The 18,923-nt window shown below is 35.5% G+C and overlaps 1 protein-coding gene across 9 annotated transcripts in view; it reads right to left on the bottom strand.

Moving 5' to 3' along the window:
* The window catches only part of C2CD6 (C2 calcium dependent domain containing 6), a 187,190-nt gene that overhangs the window by 112,080 nt on the left and 56,187 nt on the right, over positions 1-18,923 (bottom strand). For 7 of the 9 annotated variants that reach the window (XM_047873176.1, XM_047873185.1, XM_047873177.1 and 4 more), the window contains 4 exons: positions 13,612-13,734; positions 6,531-6,575; positions 5,541-5,609; positions 3,836-3,915 (listed from right to left, as the gene is read on the bottom strand). In XM_047873176.1, coding sequence (XP_047729132.1) covers positions 3,836-3,915; positions 5,541-5,609; positions 6,531-6,575; positions 13,612-13,734 — 317 coding nt within the window. Of the gene's footprint in view, positions 1-3,835; positions 3,916-5,540; positions 5,610-6,530; positions 6,576-13,611; positions 13,735-18,923 lie in introns of those variants that run through there. The other 2 variants (XM_047873184.1, XM_047873178.1) reach the window with 2 other exon arrangements.

The following is an 18,923-nucleotide window of genomic DNA, read 5'->3' as shown; positions in this document are numbered from 1 at the left end:
CTGGAAAGCAGTGTGGAGGTTCCTCAGAAAATTAAAAATAGACCTACCCTATGACCCAGCAATAGCACTGCTAGGAATTTATCCAAGGGATACAGGAGCACTGATGCATAGGGCCACGTGTACCCCAATGTTCATAGCAGCACTCTCAACAATAGCCAAATGATGGAAAGAGCCTAAATGTCCATCAACTGATGAATGGATAAAGAAATTGTGGTTTATATACACAATGGAATATTACGTGGCAATGAGAAAAAATGAAATATGGCCTTTCGTAGCAACGTGGATGGAACTGGAGAGTGTGATGCTAAGTGAAATAAGCCATACAGAGAAAGACAGATACCATATGGTTTCACTCTTATGTGGATCCTGAGAAACTTCACAGGAACCCATGGGGGAGGGGAAGGAAAAAAAAAAAAAAAGAGGTTAGAATGGGAGAGAGCCAAAGCATAAGAGACTTAAAAACTGAGAACAAACTGAGGGTTGATGGGGGGTGGGAGGGAGGAGAGGGTGGGTGATGGGTATTGAGGAGGGCACCTTTTGGGATGAGCACTGGGTGTTGTATGGAAACCAATTTGTCAATAAATTTCATAAAAAAAAATAATAATAAAAAAATAAAAATAAATAAAAAAAAAATAAATAAAACATATTTGATCTCCAAATGAGAACAATAACATGACACAACTATCCTGCATACAACCAAAAACTCACCAGCCTCTTCCCCAGAAAAGAATAAAAGTCTTTGAGTGATGTTTACTCTTATTAATACCCTGAAACTTAAATAGTGTGATGCAAGTTTAACAATACTTAAATAGAATATAAAGTCAATTATAACATAAAGTCAATATAGCTTATGTTACATGATGGTAAGATATGAGGAGGGGAAAGAAGATATATATATATATATTTTTTTTTTCCAGTCACTTGTTAGATGGGCCAGAGTAGCACACCCAAATGAGGAATAAGTTGTCTCCAAAATCCAAAAAAGCCACCAGTGTTGTGCCTCTGTTTTAGTTATAGGAAGGGCCAGTTACAACAACTTATCTTTCACCTTAGCAAGATTATCTCGACAAGTCCCATACCACTGGCTCCTCAAAATTTCAATGAGGTAGAAGACCCCTGAATTTTTGTCAGAATTCTTCCTACAACCTCTGACATGCAAATGTCTTACCTAAGTAAGTTAGATTAGTTGCTACTTTCTGTTCACTAGATCCAATCAGCTTAAAGGGCATCATTGTAATGAACCTGTATAATGTTTTATATAAGGGAAAGGCAATCAAGATTCCTGTGAACATATTTAATGACATAGGGCTGGAGAAGTTGATATACCTGAGGTAAGACAGTGAAAGTATATTGCTGACCTTGCCAGCTGAAAGAAAGCAAACTGCTTTTTATGGTCTTTATACTAGGAAAATAGCATTTGCCAGATCACTAGTTGCATACTAGGTACCAAGGGATGTGTTAACCTGTCCAAGAAATGAAACCACACCTGGTACAGCAGCTGCAATCGGAATCACTACCTGGTTAAGCTTACAACAATCTACTGTCACTCTCCAAGATCTATTCTATGCACAGGCCAAAATAAGTGAGCTAAATGGGGATGAGATGGGGATCACCACTTTTATATCTTTGAGTCCTTGATAATGGCACTAATCTCTGAATCCCTCCATGAATGTGGTATTGCTTTTGGCTTAGTGTTTTCCTAGGTAGAGGTAGCTCTCTAGTGGCTTCCATTTAGCTTTTCCCATCCTAAAATCCCTAGGTCCATAGGTCAGGCAATCAATGTAGCGATTCACCTACAGCTAAGTGTGTTGGTGCCAATTAGGCAATCTGGAATTAGGGAAATAACCACAGGATGGGTTTAAAACTCCATTTATCACTTGACTTCCCTAAGTCCCTACTCTGGTGGACAACAGTGATGTTTTGAGTCTTCAGGAATTAGTGTCATTTCAGAGCCAGTAGTGTCCAGTAGTCTTTGAAAAGTCTAGTAGTAGTCTCTGAAAGGTCTGATTATTTCCTTTTCCCTAATGTACAATTAACCCTGGTAAAAGGCTCTCCTTCCCTTTTGGGAAAGCTGGGAGAAAGATTAACATTACAAATTTTTATCAGCATACTAGTATCTCTCCTTAAGGGGAGAAAGCGTCCCCTTCATTTGAAGGTTTCTGGGTCTGCAAACTGGCTCAAATCTGGAAAACGATTGAGGAGCTATGACTCTTTTTATCACTCAGGTCAGAGTTTTGTTCACTTGACCTAGAACTTTTCTGATTATACAGATTAAGAAAGAATTTAGTAGGCTTCCTATATATGTTATTTCTAGGAACACCATGATTAATTAGCCAATGCCAAAGGTCCATGTGAGTCAAACTATTCTGATCGCTGCTTTGACTCTACTATCTATTACGGTAACGTGTCTTGTCATTGGTGGTTGAGTGCCATCACTTGGCCCCTGCTATCCTGGAATCCAGTTATTCCCATTGCATTCAGGTTTTCCCAGTTCAGTGACTGCAGCTCCCACTGTGAGGTTTGGCCCACAAAGAAAAGCAATCACAGAGTTCTTCAAGGGTGGAGGTCCCCTCACAAATTTACTTCTCACTGTCATGTGAAAGGTATATCTTCTGGACCCTCCCTGGGTGAGTGAGTAGGTCTTAAAGACAAATCCATGCCAATATCACCATCTTTCTATGCCCTTGAATATCTTCCTCTAATTAAACCAAGTCAGGTCTGGCATTTCTAATTCACTCAAGTGGGCTTCATTTGGTTCATGTTTCTGCAACCAAACAACCAAATGGAGCCTTTTCTAACACCCTAATCTGCAACATTAAATGCAGAATCTCTGCTTATCATAAATCAATAAATTTGCTATGACCCAATTTTGTTCCTTCCACCACTATCCCACACCCATAGTTCCTTATGTTTACCTCTAGAAGGATTCTTATCTCATTTGTATTATAATAATTTCTTTTTACAAGTTAACTTTGCACTAAACCATGAGCTACTAGAGGGCAGGGACCAGGCCTCATTTATTTTAGTATTTGCAATGCCTGGGGGATATAGCAGACATTTAATGAATGTTTATCGAATCAATGAGTGGAAAAGGAAATAATGATCAATAAACATAAAACATTCAAATTTTACCATTTCAACAAATGACCAATATCAAGTGGACAAAATTTATTTTTAATGATAATACCCAGTGCTGGTGAGACTACAGGACAATAAGCACTTCAGAACATAAGTTCTCATCCTATACCTAATTCCCTCATTCCTATTTTCTCCATTTCTTTTTCTTCGATAGCACTATGGATTAAATTTCTATCTCAGGTGCTCATTTTTCTTTTATCTATTTTTACTGTTTCAATTTTAAGATTGGTTGACATTTTTTAAGTTAATTTTGGTTTGCTAATAACATTTTTTGAGCATGGACTTTTTGCTGAAGATTTATAGGTAACAACTGCAATATGTCAAAGCGGGGGTAACACTACTATACTGTAGAGCATAAAAGTGAGAACTATTAGACACTTTGATCTTACAAGTCCTTCACCTCCTTCTACAAAAGGGTATCTCACTGACTAACTTTCCTTATCAAGCTAACCCTACCTTCCCTCCTCCCCCCATCAGCCATGAAGCACCCTCTCCTCTTTATCTTATTTCTCCAGGAATATACCCAGAAACCCAAATTTTCTCCCATCTTATTAAGCAAAACAATTCACTATTCTCTTTACCTTGGAGTCTAGCCCATTCTGGCTAGGTCTTAAGACACCAAAATGATCCATCAAATGGATTAAATGCTTTAAATGCCACATAATCTTATTATGTACATAAGTGTTCAAACACTTACGTCACAGGGTCTGTTCTTTCTGGAGGTGGTGCAATATTCATAAACATGGATGGCTCAACAATTTTCTGAAGAGGTTTTAACTGAAGAAAATCATAAGTGTGTTTTAACACTGCTTAGTTACAATTACAGTTCACTCTAATACTACTATTCTCTAGGACTATAAGCCTTAAATACATTAAAAAAGAAATAGAATTAAAAGAGGAAAAAAGAACTAATATTTATGGAGCACTAAATATCTGTCAAGAACATTATATCTTTAATATTATTTTATCCTCTCAATAATCCTATGATGTAGATAACTGTGCCTATTTTACAAAAAAAATGCTGAAGATGAACTACTTTGTTCAAGGGTTACCCAAGAGACATCATAGCCAGGTTTTGAATGCAGCTTTATCTGCCCCCAGTGTAGTGCTCTTTTTACATTATCAAGACAGGGGAGTAGGGAACTATATTACTGAAAAGTTCACCAACATAGCACCAAAATCAAAAACTTTTATATTTCCCACTCTTTTTCACCTAATACCTCTGTTCCATGTTTTTGGTAGAGCCCACTTACATAAAACAATACTTGCCTAGTCTTATCTGAAAAGAGGGTATCCCCTACGAATGTGATTGCCACATGTTTTACTTATATCCAGACACAAAATCTACCTCTGAAGTTGGTGCTTATAAACTGTTACAAAAGGGACTAAACAGAAGTCCCTATAAGGGCCAATTCACAAGAAAATAAATAAGCAGAAGGAAAAGAAAGAAAAATCAAAGGAAAGAAGGAAAAAAGATGAAAAAAAGATTGTGTCTAGTGCTTTCTTCTGTATATCACTTCTGATTCAAAATGCATTAAAAACTATTATGATATACCATAGGCAAAATTTTAGAATAACATTTTACCAGGGATAATACAGCAATAGACTTATTTAATAAGAATAATGTACCTACTCTCAATTCCTAATTTAAAAAAAAAAAAACCCAAGAGTATAAAAAAATAGCAAAAAACAGAAATGAAAGATTATATGCAAAGTATACAGGTCATATCCCCTATATAACAGCACCACTGATGGCACTGGATTTATAAACGCCCCAAAGTTGTGATAATACCAAGGTATATCAAGAGCTATTTCAAAACAAATGTAGCCTAAGGACATAATAAAAGAACAGGGCACAGGTTAACGTACAAAAGTTTCCACTGGAACATGGATATATGTAATGAATTTAAAGGGGTCAGGCCAAAGCTAGGAAGATTAACTTCTTTGAAAATACTACTTTCTTGATAAATGAAGGAAGGCTAAAATAACACCAAATATTGAAATAACTGGGGGGGGGGGGGGGAGGAACATATGTGACCAGAGTAAAAAATGTTATGTGAATACAATTAATTACTCCATTTTTAATAAGTATTTTTAGATACAAAAATCTACACTTCTTACATACTTAAAATAATTGTTTTTAACCCAATGACAACACAGACACAAGAGCAAAGTTTTATGATAAAGGCGTTTTGAATAAAGATTATTTTTAAATGTACACGGAAATAAAAAATGGTAGTTTCCTTTATCCTTAGGTAGGAGAAAAACAGCATTCTTTTAAAAATATTTATTTCATTTTTTAAAAAGAATATGTATTTTAAAGGATTTATCAAACTGAACAGAGGCTCAGAAGAGATTTGACTAAAGAGCTATAGAATAATTTTTAAAAGAGAGGAACTAACCTGATGTGAAAATCCATAACCAAAGTTTCCATAGGAGAACATAAATTCCACCTCCACCCTGCAGATAAACTAAACATGTGGCAAATATTTTATTGATCAGAAAGATATTTTAATGAAAAAGTGATAGCCAACTAATATTTTTACGTCACAAATTTATGTTTAAAAAACCAAAGCATTAATACATCCTGATTAAAAAACAAAAAAATTCACCCAAGGAACCCCGATAGAAGAATCTATGGAGTTCCTGAAATGTTAAAAACTTTATGTTAAGGAATATTATATGAGTGTTAAAGAGAAAATTTCAATTTATAATTAATAGGATTACCTTGATACATATATGAACATACATGCATATGGTTTTAAAGTATTTACTCACACTTCTCCTATCTCCACTTCCATTTTCAGATAAAAATTTTATTCAGACAAGTGATTTCATCTCTCTGAACCCCAGCTTGCTCAAATGTGAAATGAAGGAGGGTATCAGAGGTTATGACCTCAAATGTCCATCATTCTCTTCTTTATGTTCCTTGTCCCTGTTTTAGCTATTGGCAAAAGTCTCTTTGAATAGAAGATCAATTAATCAAAATAATAATTTTAAGCACTTAAAAAGAAATTCAAGTGAGAACTGTAAACAACTCTTCAGAAACTCCTCAAGGAGAAAAATATTTCCTCAATTAAAGCTGAATAGTCAAAGAAGCAGCTAGGATATTTTACTCTCTTATCCAATGATTTCAATTTTCTTGTTCACCATTTAGCAGTAAGGTAGCAGCATTTAAAACAAACAAACAAACAAACAAAAAGGTGGAGATGAAGATTTTGTGAGCAAATATTGTTCTTTCTATTTAATAAATTTCTATGAATTCAAATAGTGACTGGTAGAGTAACAAAGAGAATGGAAACACTATCAGAGGTTAAAACTATATCAGAGCAAAGCTATAAAAAATGTTAAGTATGTGCACAAAGCTTTGGAAGTTTCAGTAAAGTTCTTACTATGTTTTTATTCAACATTTGAAATTCTTCAATAAAGCACCCTTTCTGGAAAAAAGTAATAAATGATAAAATTCTCAAATACAGAGTCACTCATATAATCATCCATATGTAATCTAAACTAACTCATAAATTTTGGAAAATCAGATCGTGATTTTTAATGCACATGTTAATTTAATAGCTAAATACAATTATAATGAATATTTGGAAGAAAATAAAAATTCTAGGTTGTACCAAAAGTAAATGTTAATATTTACATTATGTTTTAGACCAAAATGTTTCTGCTAGTCATAGTTCCCCTTTCTCCAAGTCTTAAAGGACCACGCCTGCACTCCTTTGTGGGGTTTAACAAAAATCTGCATGATAAGCTGACTCATGATAGGGCTGCTTCTCTCATCGTCAGGACTGTTGGCATTTTTTTAACCAGGTAAACCTTGGGTATCCTTGTTCACCACCTCTCATCATCTCTGCCGTGCTATCAGTCCTCCCATTTAATCCAGCATCCCAGGGTTAACAAACAACCTCCCATCTTTAACTGCTCCACTAAACATTTCCTCTTTACCTAAGACTTGGCTTACCACTAAGGATGCTGTTTCCCTCATAGACTCAAGTGAAGGCCCACATACCTCAAGACCAGGAGGTGGAGCAGCATCCTCCACATTCCCCTTCTAGTGCTCCTAGATCATATTATTACACATAGATATAAGCAGTTTTCCATTTTTAAGCTTCATGCTATCTGGCATGTGTTTCAGACATTCTGGTCATAATTCTCATTTAGTGAAAACTTTAGCACCTGGTTCATACATCCTCACCACCTGTAAAACCCAGCAATCTGCAGAACCTATTTAACTCCTGCCCTCTCAGTTCCTGGTGAAGCATTATAATGAAGGAAATAACATCTGATGGTACATGGCCGACTTCACATAGAATTAGCATATCATATATGTTCTTCATATAGTCACAAGATTTCTCAGAAAATTCGCAAATAACTGAAATAGATTTCCTTAATGATCCTGTCAATCTGCTCTTTATAGCTTCTTACTCTTGATAGCATCCCTTTTCCCAAAGTGGGGACTGGGGAAATACTGTATTGTTTCAAGACTGCTTTTTTCTTCCCTTTTATAAACTGTGCCTCTGCTTTTGATGACAGAACTTGACCTACAGAGTGATTCATCTCCCTCATATATAAAGTAAACTTTTAGTCATATTTTCAACTATGGTAATATCTTTGAGTTTTTCCTCTAGGTCTCACTGAGATCTGCCAATTAAGCCTTCACTGGAGCCAATTAATATGTTCATCTTGAATGTGCTTCTCAAATACACTGAGTTTTAGGCTTGCTTTCACTCAGCTCCTCTGGTGAGTTTCAATGTGTGGCAATGAGCTATTTGGCAACCTGTCCTGAAATTGGTTTTGCTCTGCCCAAAGCAAGTTACTGGGCTTAGGCCCAGTCTGGGAAAGTGCAGGGTGGGGTGGAGGTGGGGGCAATGTTAAACTACTCAAGGGTATAGAGAGATAGATAGTCAAAGGTATGATGCTTTACAAGGCATTAGTCTAACAATATTTTACACCTTCAAATTCTCTCTTGACTTTCTCAAAGAATTACAGTACTACCCATCTTTCTGTTTATCACCTAGTCCTAGGCTTATCTGATAAGGATCATATAGCTAAACCAATAGTCAAAAGTAGTACCAGAGTTCATCCCAAAATTATTACTCGCATTCCTTTTATAATCAATACAGGAATATTATAAATTCCAATATGTTTATATGCCTTAACTGGACCCTAGGCCCTAACAATTAGCTGATGTTTCTGTTTTCTCCCAGAGCCTCAAAGGAATGCAAGATGTATCAGGGATGAGAAGAAACAAGGGATTCATGATACAAGCTACAGATCAATCATTTTTTTACAAAGCTATGTAGAACCTATTATGTGACTTTTAAAATTCAACTCAAGGTCTTTGTTCTCCGCAATAAGGCCAATTATATTCAGAAAGTAATTGATAATAACTGGTAATCATAACAATACATTTGCGGCCTCTTCATGTATACCTGTGGAATAACTGTTTTGCACTAAAATGGCCCTTCCATGCTTCTAAACATGATCTGTAGTTTGGGTCTGGTCATCAGGTCTTCCCAATTCATCCAAGTTCTAAATTTGACCAGTCCGCATGACAAATTCTACCCTAGCTAGCAGTTCTAGAACTAAAACAAATGGTTTATAATTTACCCCTGCATGTGACTCAAATGATACAGCTCAAGCTTTAGAGATCAGACAAACCAGCATAAATTTGTTGACTAGAATAATTCTAGATTATAATATTCTCCTTGACCTTTTATTCTCCAGTGTGGTAGAGTCTATCTACACAGTAGCCTGCACATGCTGTTATACCCAGGTAAACACTTCAGGAAAAGTAGAATCATTAATAAATTAAGAGGCCTTCATGAAAAGATGTTCACTATTATTGGTTATTAGGGAACTACAAATTAATACCAAAATGAGATACTACTACACACCTATCAGAATGGCTAAACTGTAAAATGGCATCAATACAAATGCTGATGAGGATGCTGAGAAACTGCATATTCATTTCTGATGAAGATGTACAAAGGCCTAGCCACTCCAGAAAACAGTTTGACAGTTTCTTTAATGACTCTACATGCAACTATCTTACAAACCAGAAATTTATCTGATTAATGAACACTTGCACTTGCGCAAAAACCTATACATGAATGTTTATAACAACTTTAATCAGAACAGCCCAGAACTGGAAACCCAGATGTCCTCCAATGGGCAAACTGTTAAAAAAAAAATGTGGTACACTCACACCCTGTAGTGTTACTCAATAGCAGAAAAGGAATGAACTAGTGAAACACAGAACAACCTGGATGACTTCCCAGAAAATTACACTGAGTGAAAAAACCCACCATGAAAGGTTACATACTGTGTGATTCCATTTATGTAATATCCTTGAAATGAGAGCATTAAATAAGGGAGGAAAACATTAGTGGTTGGTTGCCAAGGGTTAAGGAGGGGGTAGGGCAGGAGGGAAGTAGATGTAGCTATAAAAGGGCAACATGAGGGATCCTGGTAGAGGTGGAAACATTCTGTATCATGGTTGAGATACTGTGCCATAGTTTTGAAAGATGTTACCATCAGAGGAAACTGAGTAAAGGATACAAAGGATCTCTATTATTTCTTTCAACTGCATCTGAATCTACAATTATCTCAAAAGAACAGTTTTGTTTTATTTTGTTTTGTTTTGTTTTGTTTTGTTTTTAAAGGCTACGTGTCTATTTAAGGTGGGCCAAATTCATCCATGGGACTTAACTCTCCCATTAGACCTACTTTCAATAGGGCTGGATACAAAGTGGATTCAAAAAATTTATTATTACATTTGTGATTGTTGCATAGTTCTTATTTTCCTCTATTGTCTGATATGCAGATGTTTAAATATTATTATACAGTCATCATCCCAAGACAACATCCAGCTAATAAAACTGTATCAAAACAAAAACTAAAAACAAAAACCCCCAAAGTACTTATGGTCAGCTTTGTACTTCTGGGATCTTAGTTTTGACCAAAAGTGAGTAACTGAGAAATTCTAATAAGGAAAATGACACAATTCTTAATTAAGGTAGAAGTTCCTATAGAAGGATGCTGACAGATATTATACAGAAACAGAATATCTTGAACACACCACAGCTAAAATCATACAGCTCTTTGGGGAAATCCCAAAATAACCAAAATTGCTTTCCTTGATGACTGTGTCCATTAAATAATAATGGTCTCTTTACCATACGATGTAGCAATACATCAAAGAGACTCATAGAGAGCAATTCATCATAATGTAGAGACTTTTTCAGATATGCATTGGAAGATACGTTCAAGAAAATTCATCGCAGCAGAGAGAATAGTAAAAACTGGAAACAATTCAAATGCCCATCAACAAATCTATAGACAAATAAAATGAGAAATGCTCCACATGGAACAGTATATAGCAGAGAGATAATGAGCGCCAGCAAATGAGATTACCTGTATTGATCTTAGAAGCATAATATTTTAGAAACAAATTATATTAGTTTGCAACTATATATAAGTAGTAAAACTATGGAAAAAAGCAATAAATACAGTTTAAGATAATTATTATATTTCAGGGGCGGGGGAAGGGCAGGAGATTGAACCAGGTGACAGCATAGGAACTTCAACTGGATTACATTTACTTTGTACCACTTTGGGAAAAATACACAAATCCCATAATTTTATAGGTCCTTTAAAGCTCGCCCCTTACCTACCCTTTATGCTATAGTTGTCATATGCATTACATTTACAAACATTATAAACTACACAAGGCAAGGTTATAGAACCTATAAAACTGCAAGATTTGTGTATCTTCCCCAAAGTGGTATGAAGGTTATATTTTTAAGTAGTAATATATCTTAAAGAAATTAGGAGGAGGGGCGCCTGGGTGGCTCAGTCGGTTAAGCGTCCTTGGGCTCAGGTCATGATCTCACGGTCCGTGAGTTCGAGCCCCGCGTCGGGCTCTGTGCTGACAGCTCAGAGCCTGGAGCCTGCTTCCGATTCTGTGTCTCCCTCTCTCTCTGCCCCTCCCCTGTTCATGCTCTGTCTCTCTCTGTCTCAAAAATAAATAAACGTTAAAAAACATTAAAAAAAAAGAAATTAAGAGGAAAAAGAATAGTCTTTCCTTTGGCATCTCTATTCTGCTAAATCCATCAAATGAATTTCTGATTTTAGATATTGTATTTTTCAGTCCTATAATTTGCATTTGGTGCTTTTTATATTTTCTATTTTTCTGTTTATGTTTATTAAAAAGATGTGGAATGAAATTCTGAGAAATGAAATGCTATATTACAATTGTGGGATGGTGAGTCATATTTTTCATCTAAAAATTTTTATCATCATAAAAATACTGAGTTTACACATACAACTATAGTCCAAATGCCCTACTCCCTTCAACAAAATGTGACTAATAATATACATTTTTCTGATGCATAACTTGCTATATAGTAGAGGAAATTTTAGTCATTTCCAAGATCCTTCCCCCCTAATTTTCTGAGAATCTTCAACTGCTTACTCTTATTCATTAGTCAGTATGCTCTCCTCCTTTGTCTGATGCCTGTTAATATTCTGAAAAAGCTGATTTCCCCCAAATTCTCATTATGAAACTTTGAAACATATAGATCATCTGAAAGACTACAGCAATAAGTTATCGACACACCCTACACCTAGATTAAACAAGTTCAAACATTTAACAACTGTTAAAAACTGTTTCAACATTTTGCCACGCTTGCTTTATCTGCGTGTATGCACATTTGTAAGTTGCAGCCATCATGTCACTTTATACCAGAATGTTAAATCTTCACCTTGTGTACCATAAAAATAAGGACATTCTTCTATGTAACCACAATATCAGTATTACATTTCAGAATATTAACAGTTATTTTAGGGTTTTATCTAATACGTGATATAAATTCAAAATTTTCCTAATTGTCTCAAGAAGGTCTTTTTATAACTTATCTTTTTCAAACCTGTATTCAATCAAAGCTGTATGTCTTCTAATCTAGAACAGTTACCTCCATCTTTATTTTTTTTTAATAACCTTAACTTTTTAAGGAATCTAAGCTGGTATGTCCACATTATGTATTTATCTTATATCAACATGGTATTAATTTTTTCCCTATCTCCTAATTCCTATAAACTAAAAGTTAGATCTAGACCCTGCTTTGTTAAATTTGGGTTAAACATTTTTGATGAGAACCATTCATAGGTAATGCTGTATACTTCATATTGTACCACCATAGGAAGCATACAATGTTAAATTGTCCACAATTACTTATACTAAGTTCAAGCTCTCGGTTAAAGCAGTAACCACAACATTGCTCTATTGTAGAGGCATCTTTTGCCCTTTGCAACAATTAATCTGTAGGCTGTTAATGGTGGCATCATGGAAATATTTTATTCCCCAATAACCCCTTACCTAATGTTTTTAGTAGCAATGGTAAGTCTTGATTGAACTAATCATCATTCATTATAAAGAACTGCAAGGGGTGCCTGGGTGGCTCAGTTAGTTGAGCGCCAGACTTTGGCTCAGATCGTGATCTTGCAGTTCATGAGTTTGGGCCCTGCGTTGGGCTCTGTGCTGACAGCCCAGATCCTGGAGCCTGCTTCAGATTCCTTGTCTCCCTCTCTCTCTGACCCTCCCTCTTTCTCTCTCAAAAATAAACATTAAAAAAAAAGAACTGCAGAAATGGTCAATCTGTAATTCTATCATTCTTCCTACACTTACTAATTGGCATTCTTCTGTTTGAAAGTTTTAAAATTCCATTTTTCTTCCCCTATTCTTTTTTTTAAGATCACCAAGATTTATGGATTTTTTCCTCATTCAGAATTTGTAATGGTCTTTTGGATGTTCAAATTATCCTGAAATTGGCCAACAGAAGTCCCTGGAATCTGGCTCCTATGTCTTTTGATCTAACTCCATTAGTCTTTGAAGGCTTCCTTGCTTTGTGTCCTAAGGAATATTTCTGAAAATCCTTAAGTTTGTTTATATTTGTTCACTAATCAGTGAGTTCTCTTCCTTCGAGTTCAGAGCAGTATGGCTGCTGGAAAGTGAGAGGGTACTCCTACAAAGGAGAAAGCAAGAGAGAAGAAACCAGAAATCCTGTGTATAAATCCCGTCCCAAACTCTGGCGGACCCCTAAACAACATATGTACAGGGCAGACAGAAAGCAGCCCAGCTAAGGATAAAGAAGTGAAATTTGCGCTGTCAACTAAGAGAGTTTGTGGTTTGAGTCCTGCTTAAAAACATTCCAGAAAAAAAAATAAAACATGCTCATTAGTCTTTTAGGTATCACTGCCCTTCTACATAATAAATTTTTAAAAATATTATGCTGTTACAAACTCTTTTGTTTTTTTAAATATAGCCCAAGGGAGATATTGTTTCCTAAGCACATGAGTTTGAAGGTAGATAATAAACCACAAGGAGTTCATCAGAGACAGATAAATAATAACAAACACCAACTGGACAGTGTGATACCAAGGTGAAAAAATAACTTTGATACATACCTGAATTACTTCATAAAGATGTACCTGAACACTCCCTAACAAGAAAGGATATTTTTCTGTATTGTCATATCTCATCAGTTCCAAGTAAATATTATTCCGCTCATCATCCTGACGCCTGGGAATCTTGATACAAAACACATATAAAAAGAATTATTAAATTTTCAGTTTGAATTTCAGGTATAATTTCTGAATAAATACATCCATAAACTATACTTTTGTGTACTTTTGTGTACAACCTAGTGATGTTTACATATATTGTTAGCTTTATAACTTTTCAATCTCACAGTCACATATACCTTAATGTCAACAAAAACCAAGATCTTTTTTATATGTAACATCAATTACAGTGTTTTGAAATATGCACTGCCTACATTCTCTTTTTAACTCTACACAAAAGTTTAGCCTCAACACTCTACTGAAACAATCTTATAAAAGGTAATCCAATATCCAATCCAGCAAATCTAGGTAATCCAAAAACCCAATATCGAAAGATATCCAACATCCTTTTCAGTCTTTGTTCCTTAACTTACTGATAAAACGTATACCATCATCTCAACTTGGAATTCTCTCCCAACCTTGAGCTCTGTAACACCATACCACTATTATGTGACCTTTAAGATTCACAAACCCTTTTGCTAATTAGAAAAAAAAATCTCATTATTCTCCAGTCTAGGGACTTTTAAAAAATATTTGTTTAAAAATATAATTGGCATACAATATTCCATTACTTTTAGGTGTATAGCATAATGATATTTGTATATATTGTGAAATGATTATCACAGTAAATTTAGTTAATGCTCATAAGCACAAAGTTACAATTTTTTTCCTTGTAATGAGAGAATTTTTAAGATCAACTCTCTTAGCGCTGTCAAACACACAATACAGTATTACTAACTATAGTCACCATGCTATTACTTACTTATAACTGGAAGTTTGTACATTTTGACCACCTTCACCCTTTTGCCTACTCCCCAAACCTCACGTCTGGCAACCACTAATCTGTTCTCTGTGACTATAAGTTGTTTTTTTGGAGCTATTAGATTCCACACATAAGTGAAATCATACAATACTTGTCTTTCTCTCTCATTTCACTTAGCATAATGCCCTCTAGGTCCATCCATATTGTTACAACTGGCAGGATCTCCTTTTATGGATGGATATTATTCCTCTGTGTGTGTGTGTGTGTGTGTGTGTGTGTGTGTGTATCAAATTTTTTAAGCCATTCACCCATGGACAATTAGATTGTTTCCATGTCTTGATTACTATAAATAATGCTGCAATGAACATGGAGGTGCAGATGTCTTTTTGAGATAGCGATTTTGTTTTCTTTGGATATATACCCAGAAGTGGCATTGCTCGATCATATCGTAATTCTATTTTTAATTTTTGAGGAACCTCCGTATTGTTTTCCATAGTGGCTACACCAATTTACATTCCTGCCAACAGTGCACAGGGATTCCCTCTTCTCCACATTCTTTGTGCTACTCTTATCATATATTCTTCTTCTACATATGCTACAAATTTTACCATTCATCATTATTATTTTGTTTTAAACAATTAGTAGTCTTTCAGAGAACGATTTTTTTAATTAAAATGTTTCCTTTATTAAATTGTTGGCTTTCTGGAAAAAATACATTTTAATTCAATAAGTATTTGTTAAATGTTAATGAATTCTAGGCACCAGAGATATAATAGAGCATAGTAAGGTAAAGCCCTTGACCATGGGGAGCCTGCAGGCTACTGAGAAAGGAGGTCAACACATAAATGGAAGAGTTACACTGTGACCATCATTATCTGTAATAGAGCATCACTGTAGGACCTACTGTAGAGCAATCATCAACAAAGTCTTCTCTGAGAAAGAGAATACCAAGATCTTAAGAATTTGTAAATTATGAGATATTTTAATTCAGGACCAGAATGAATATACAACATTCATAGGTAATTTACTGTGAAATCATGTGATTATGTTTTGATAGAAAATTTTAATTATTCACTAGCAGTTCTCAATGGTTTTTTTTTTTACATTTTATTTTATTTTGAGGGAGAGAGCAAGTGGGGGAGGGGCAGAGAGAGAGGGGAGAGAGAGAATCCCAAGCAGGCTCTACACTGCCAATGCAGAACCCGATGTAGGGCTTGATCTCACAAACTGTGAGATCATGACCTGAGCTGGAATCAAGCTGGATGCTTAATCAACTGAGTCAACCTGGTGCCCTATTCAATGGTTTATAGAGGTATTCAATACATATTACATTATGATATGTAAATTTGTTTACTGATGGAATTTTGAAGAACCAAAAATGTATTTAGCCCTTACGTAAAAATTCAAAATTTGGAAAACATTTTAAAAAGTCTTTTCTTTTTTAATAGTCTTTTATTTTTACCCATATATTCACCATTACCAGTGCTCTTCATTCCTTCCTATGCACCTGGGCTTCTATCTAGGATCATTTCTCTCCAACTTGAAGCTTCCTTTGAGGTTTATTATAATTCAGGTCTTTTAGATACACATTCTCTTAGCTTTTGTCTTTCACCATCTTTTTAAAGAATATTTTCACTGGATTTAGAAATTTAGGTTGATTTTTTTTTTCAGCACTGGAAAGATGGCATTGCTTTATCTCCTGAACTCCATTGTTTCTGATGAGAAGTCTGTTGTTACTCTTATGGTTGCTCACCTAAACATGCTGTGTTCTTCCCCTCTGGCTACCTTTAAGATTTTCTCTTTATTTTTGGTTTTTGGCAGTTTTATTATGATATACTTAGGTATGATCATTTTTGTACTTCTTTTTCTTGAGCTTCACTGAATTTCTTGAATCTACTGATTGATGTCTTCCATTATTTCTAGAAAATGTTTAGCAGAGAAAAACCTAAAATACTAAATACTCTAATAAATATCTTCCTTCTGGGATGTAACTGAACATCTGTAAATTGAGTGATATGGCCCACTGGTCTCTTCTGGGTTTTTTTAGTCTTTTTTCTCTCTGAACTACAATTTGAATGATTTCTACTAACTTATCTTTCAATTCACAGATCCTTTCTTCTGCTCTGTCCAGAATGTTTCAAATGAATTCATTTCAATATTGTATTTTTCAGATCTAGAATTATATTTGGTTTTTAAATTTTCCATTTTCTTCAAATTTCCCATTGTGATCATCCATTTGGTCCTCCTTTTCCAGTTTGACACATTTATGACAGATGCTATCAAGTTCTTGTCTCCTAATTCAAACATTTGGGTCACCTGTGGGTTTACTTCTATTGTTGGTTTTATTTCCTCATGAGCAGCATCTTTGTATTGTATAATGGCTATACAGTAGACACTCTGGGTTTTTATATCTTCCCTTACTAAGTTTTGACTTTTTTTTTCTGGAAGGCAGTTAATTGCTGGCAGATCATCTTGATTCTATGACAGCTTGGTTCGATGATGGGCCTATCTCAGCCTTTGTCCATGGTACCGGGGTTTTAACCCTTACTTTTAAGACATGATCCTTATTCCTAACACTTGGACTTTCTGTGATCTCAGATTAATACTGGTAATGTTCAACAAAATCTCTCCACGTTAGCTGCATAAAACTCCAATAACTCTGAATTTGTGATTTCTGAAATCTCTATTCAGCTCTCAGTTCCCCAGCATCTATTCTCTGTAATTTCTCCTAGAAATTCCCTTTGCATATGCACACCATAGGATCCAACCAAGGACCTAAATGGAATAACTATACAGATTTCTGGGGCTCCTTGTCTGCTCCTCCATCCTCTCCAGTGCCCCACCTTACAAATTCCAGCCACCTTAGCAGCCCCAAATTCTCATCTGTTTCCTCTCTCAGCCTCTGCTTCCTCCACCAAGCAATATCACTCACTCTTTGGTTTCACTTCCTTTTTTTTTTTTTTAATTTTTTAAATGTATTTTTTGAAGGAGAGAGAGAGAATAAGCACATGAGCAGGGGAGGGGCAGAGAGAAGGGGAGACACAGAATCCAGGGCTGGCTCCAGACTCTGAGCTGTCAGCACAGAGGACGACATAGAGCTCAAACTAAGGAGCCATGAGATCATGACCTGAGCCGAAGTCAGCCGCTTAACCCACTAAACCACCCAAGTACCCCTGGGTTTCAGTTTCTTATGCCAGATTCACTGCCAGACAGAAAGCTGTTGTAAATGTGGGGCTCACTTCTGCTTCCCTCCTCTTAAGGATTACAGCTCTCCAATTTCCCTTGTTAAATGTTCCTTTAATATAAGTTAAAGGAACTTTATATATAAGTTAAATATAAGAAAATAGTTCCTTCATATAAGTTACTCAATTTTATAGCTGTTTAGAGCAGAAGAGTACATCTGATATCAGTTACTCCAGCATGGCCAAGTCAGAAATTCACTAGTATTTATTCTTTAACATGAGTTTTAACATCACTTAATAGCTTTTTAGATTAAAGCCTTAGAAAAAGCCTTAAAAAGCCTAAAAACTAGATTAAAGCCACTTACTATTCCTTTTGTTGTTGTTGTTTTTTCTGTTTTTAACTAGATCTATTTTGTAAGCTTTAGCAAATTCAAGTCCTAAAGTAGAAAATGTATTCTTTTATTTTATCCCAGTTATGTGATACATAGTTTCAAAGTCAAATAGTTCTACAATGGTTGAAACAAATAAGAACTTTGTTTTCCTCCCATGTTTAATCTTTTTTTTCCCTCTATTTTATGATGTTTTGACATCTTAAAAAGCTTGCTGGCCAGAGACAGATGTTCTCTTCCTGAGCTAACCAATTCCTAGAGATAGAAAAGGGGTTAGCTAGATAGAAGACTATCTTTCATATGCAAACCAATCCCAAAATTTAGCCCTAACTACTCCTTATCTAACTCTCACCGGGAGGCAATATTTCCCCTGCCCTAAATCATCCCAGGCCCAGGTACCAAGCAACTAAAGACTACCCCTACAGCCAAACGCCTATGGGAATTAGTCATGCGAGCCAATCCTAAATTTTTAACCCTCTCCTGCATTGCTTTCTCAAATAAATCCCAATGGAGGTTTTAGCCTTCACTCTCTCCTCACTTCTGTCTTCTGTCTCCTGACCATCTTGATACTTCCCCTGTGGCCCTATGTAGTGTATCCCTTTGTTCCCTTCTCTCAATGGCATTAGTCTCTCCATTCCATGTTGTCATTCAGTCATACCTCTATAAAGTAAATCCTGGGTTTAATTTTAGAATACTGCCCTATCCACCCCCTAAAAGCCTCAAAAGCCACCTTTCAAGCTTTTAAAGGGATATCTCTGGTTTTCGTCATGAAATAAGTTTCAAAGTAACATACTTATATTAAGTGATTTTTTTGTAGTTTTA

Source organism: Prionailurus viverrinus, chromosome C1 (assembly GCF_022837055.1).
Source record: "Prionailurus viverrinus isolate Anna chromosome C1, UM_Priviv_1.0, whole genome shotgun sequence".
Classification (NCBI taxonomy): domain Eukaryota; kingdom Metazoa; phylum Chordata; class Mammalia; order Carnivora; family Felidae; genus Prionailurus; species Prionailurus viverrinus.
The sequence above is the reverse complement of the archived record's forward strand: the minus strand, read 5'-3'. Positions and strand labels throughout refer to the sequence as shown.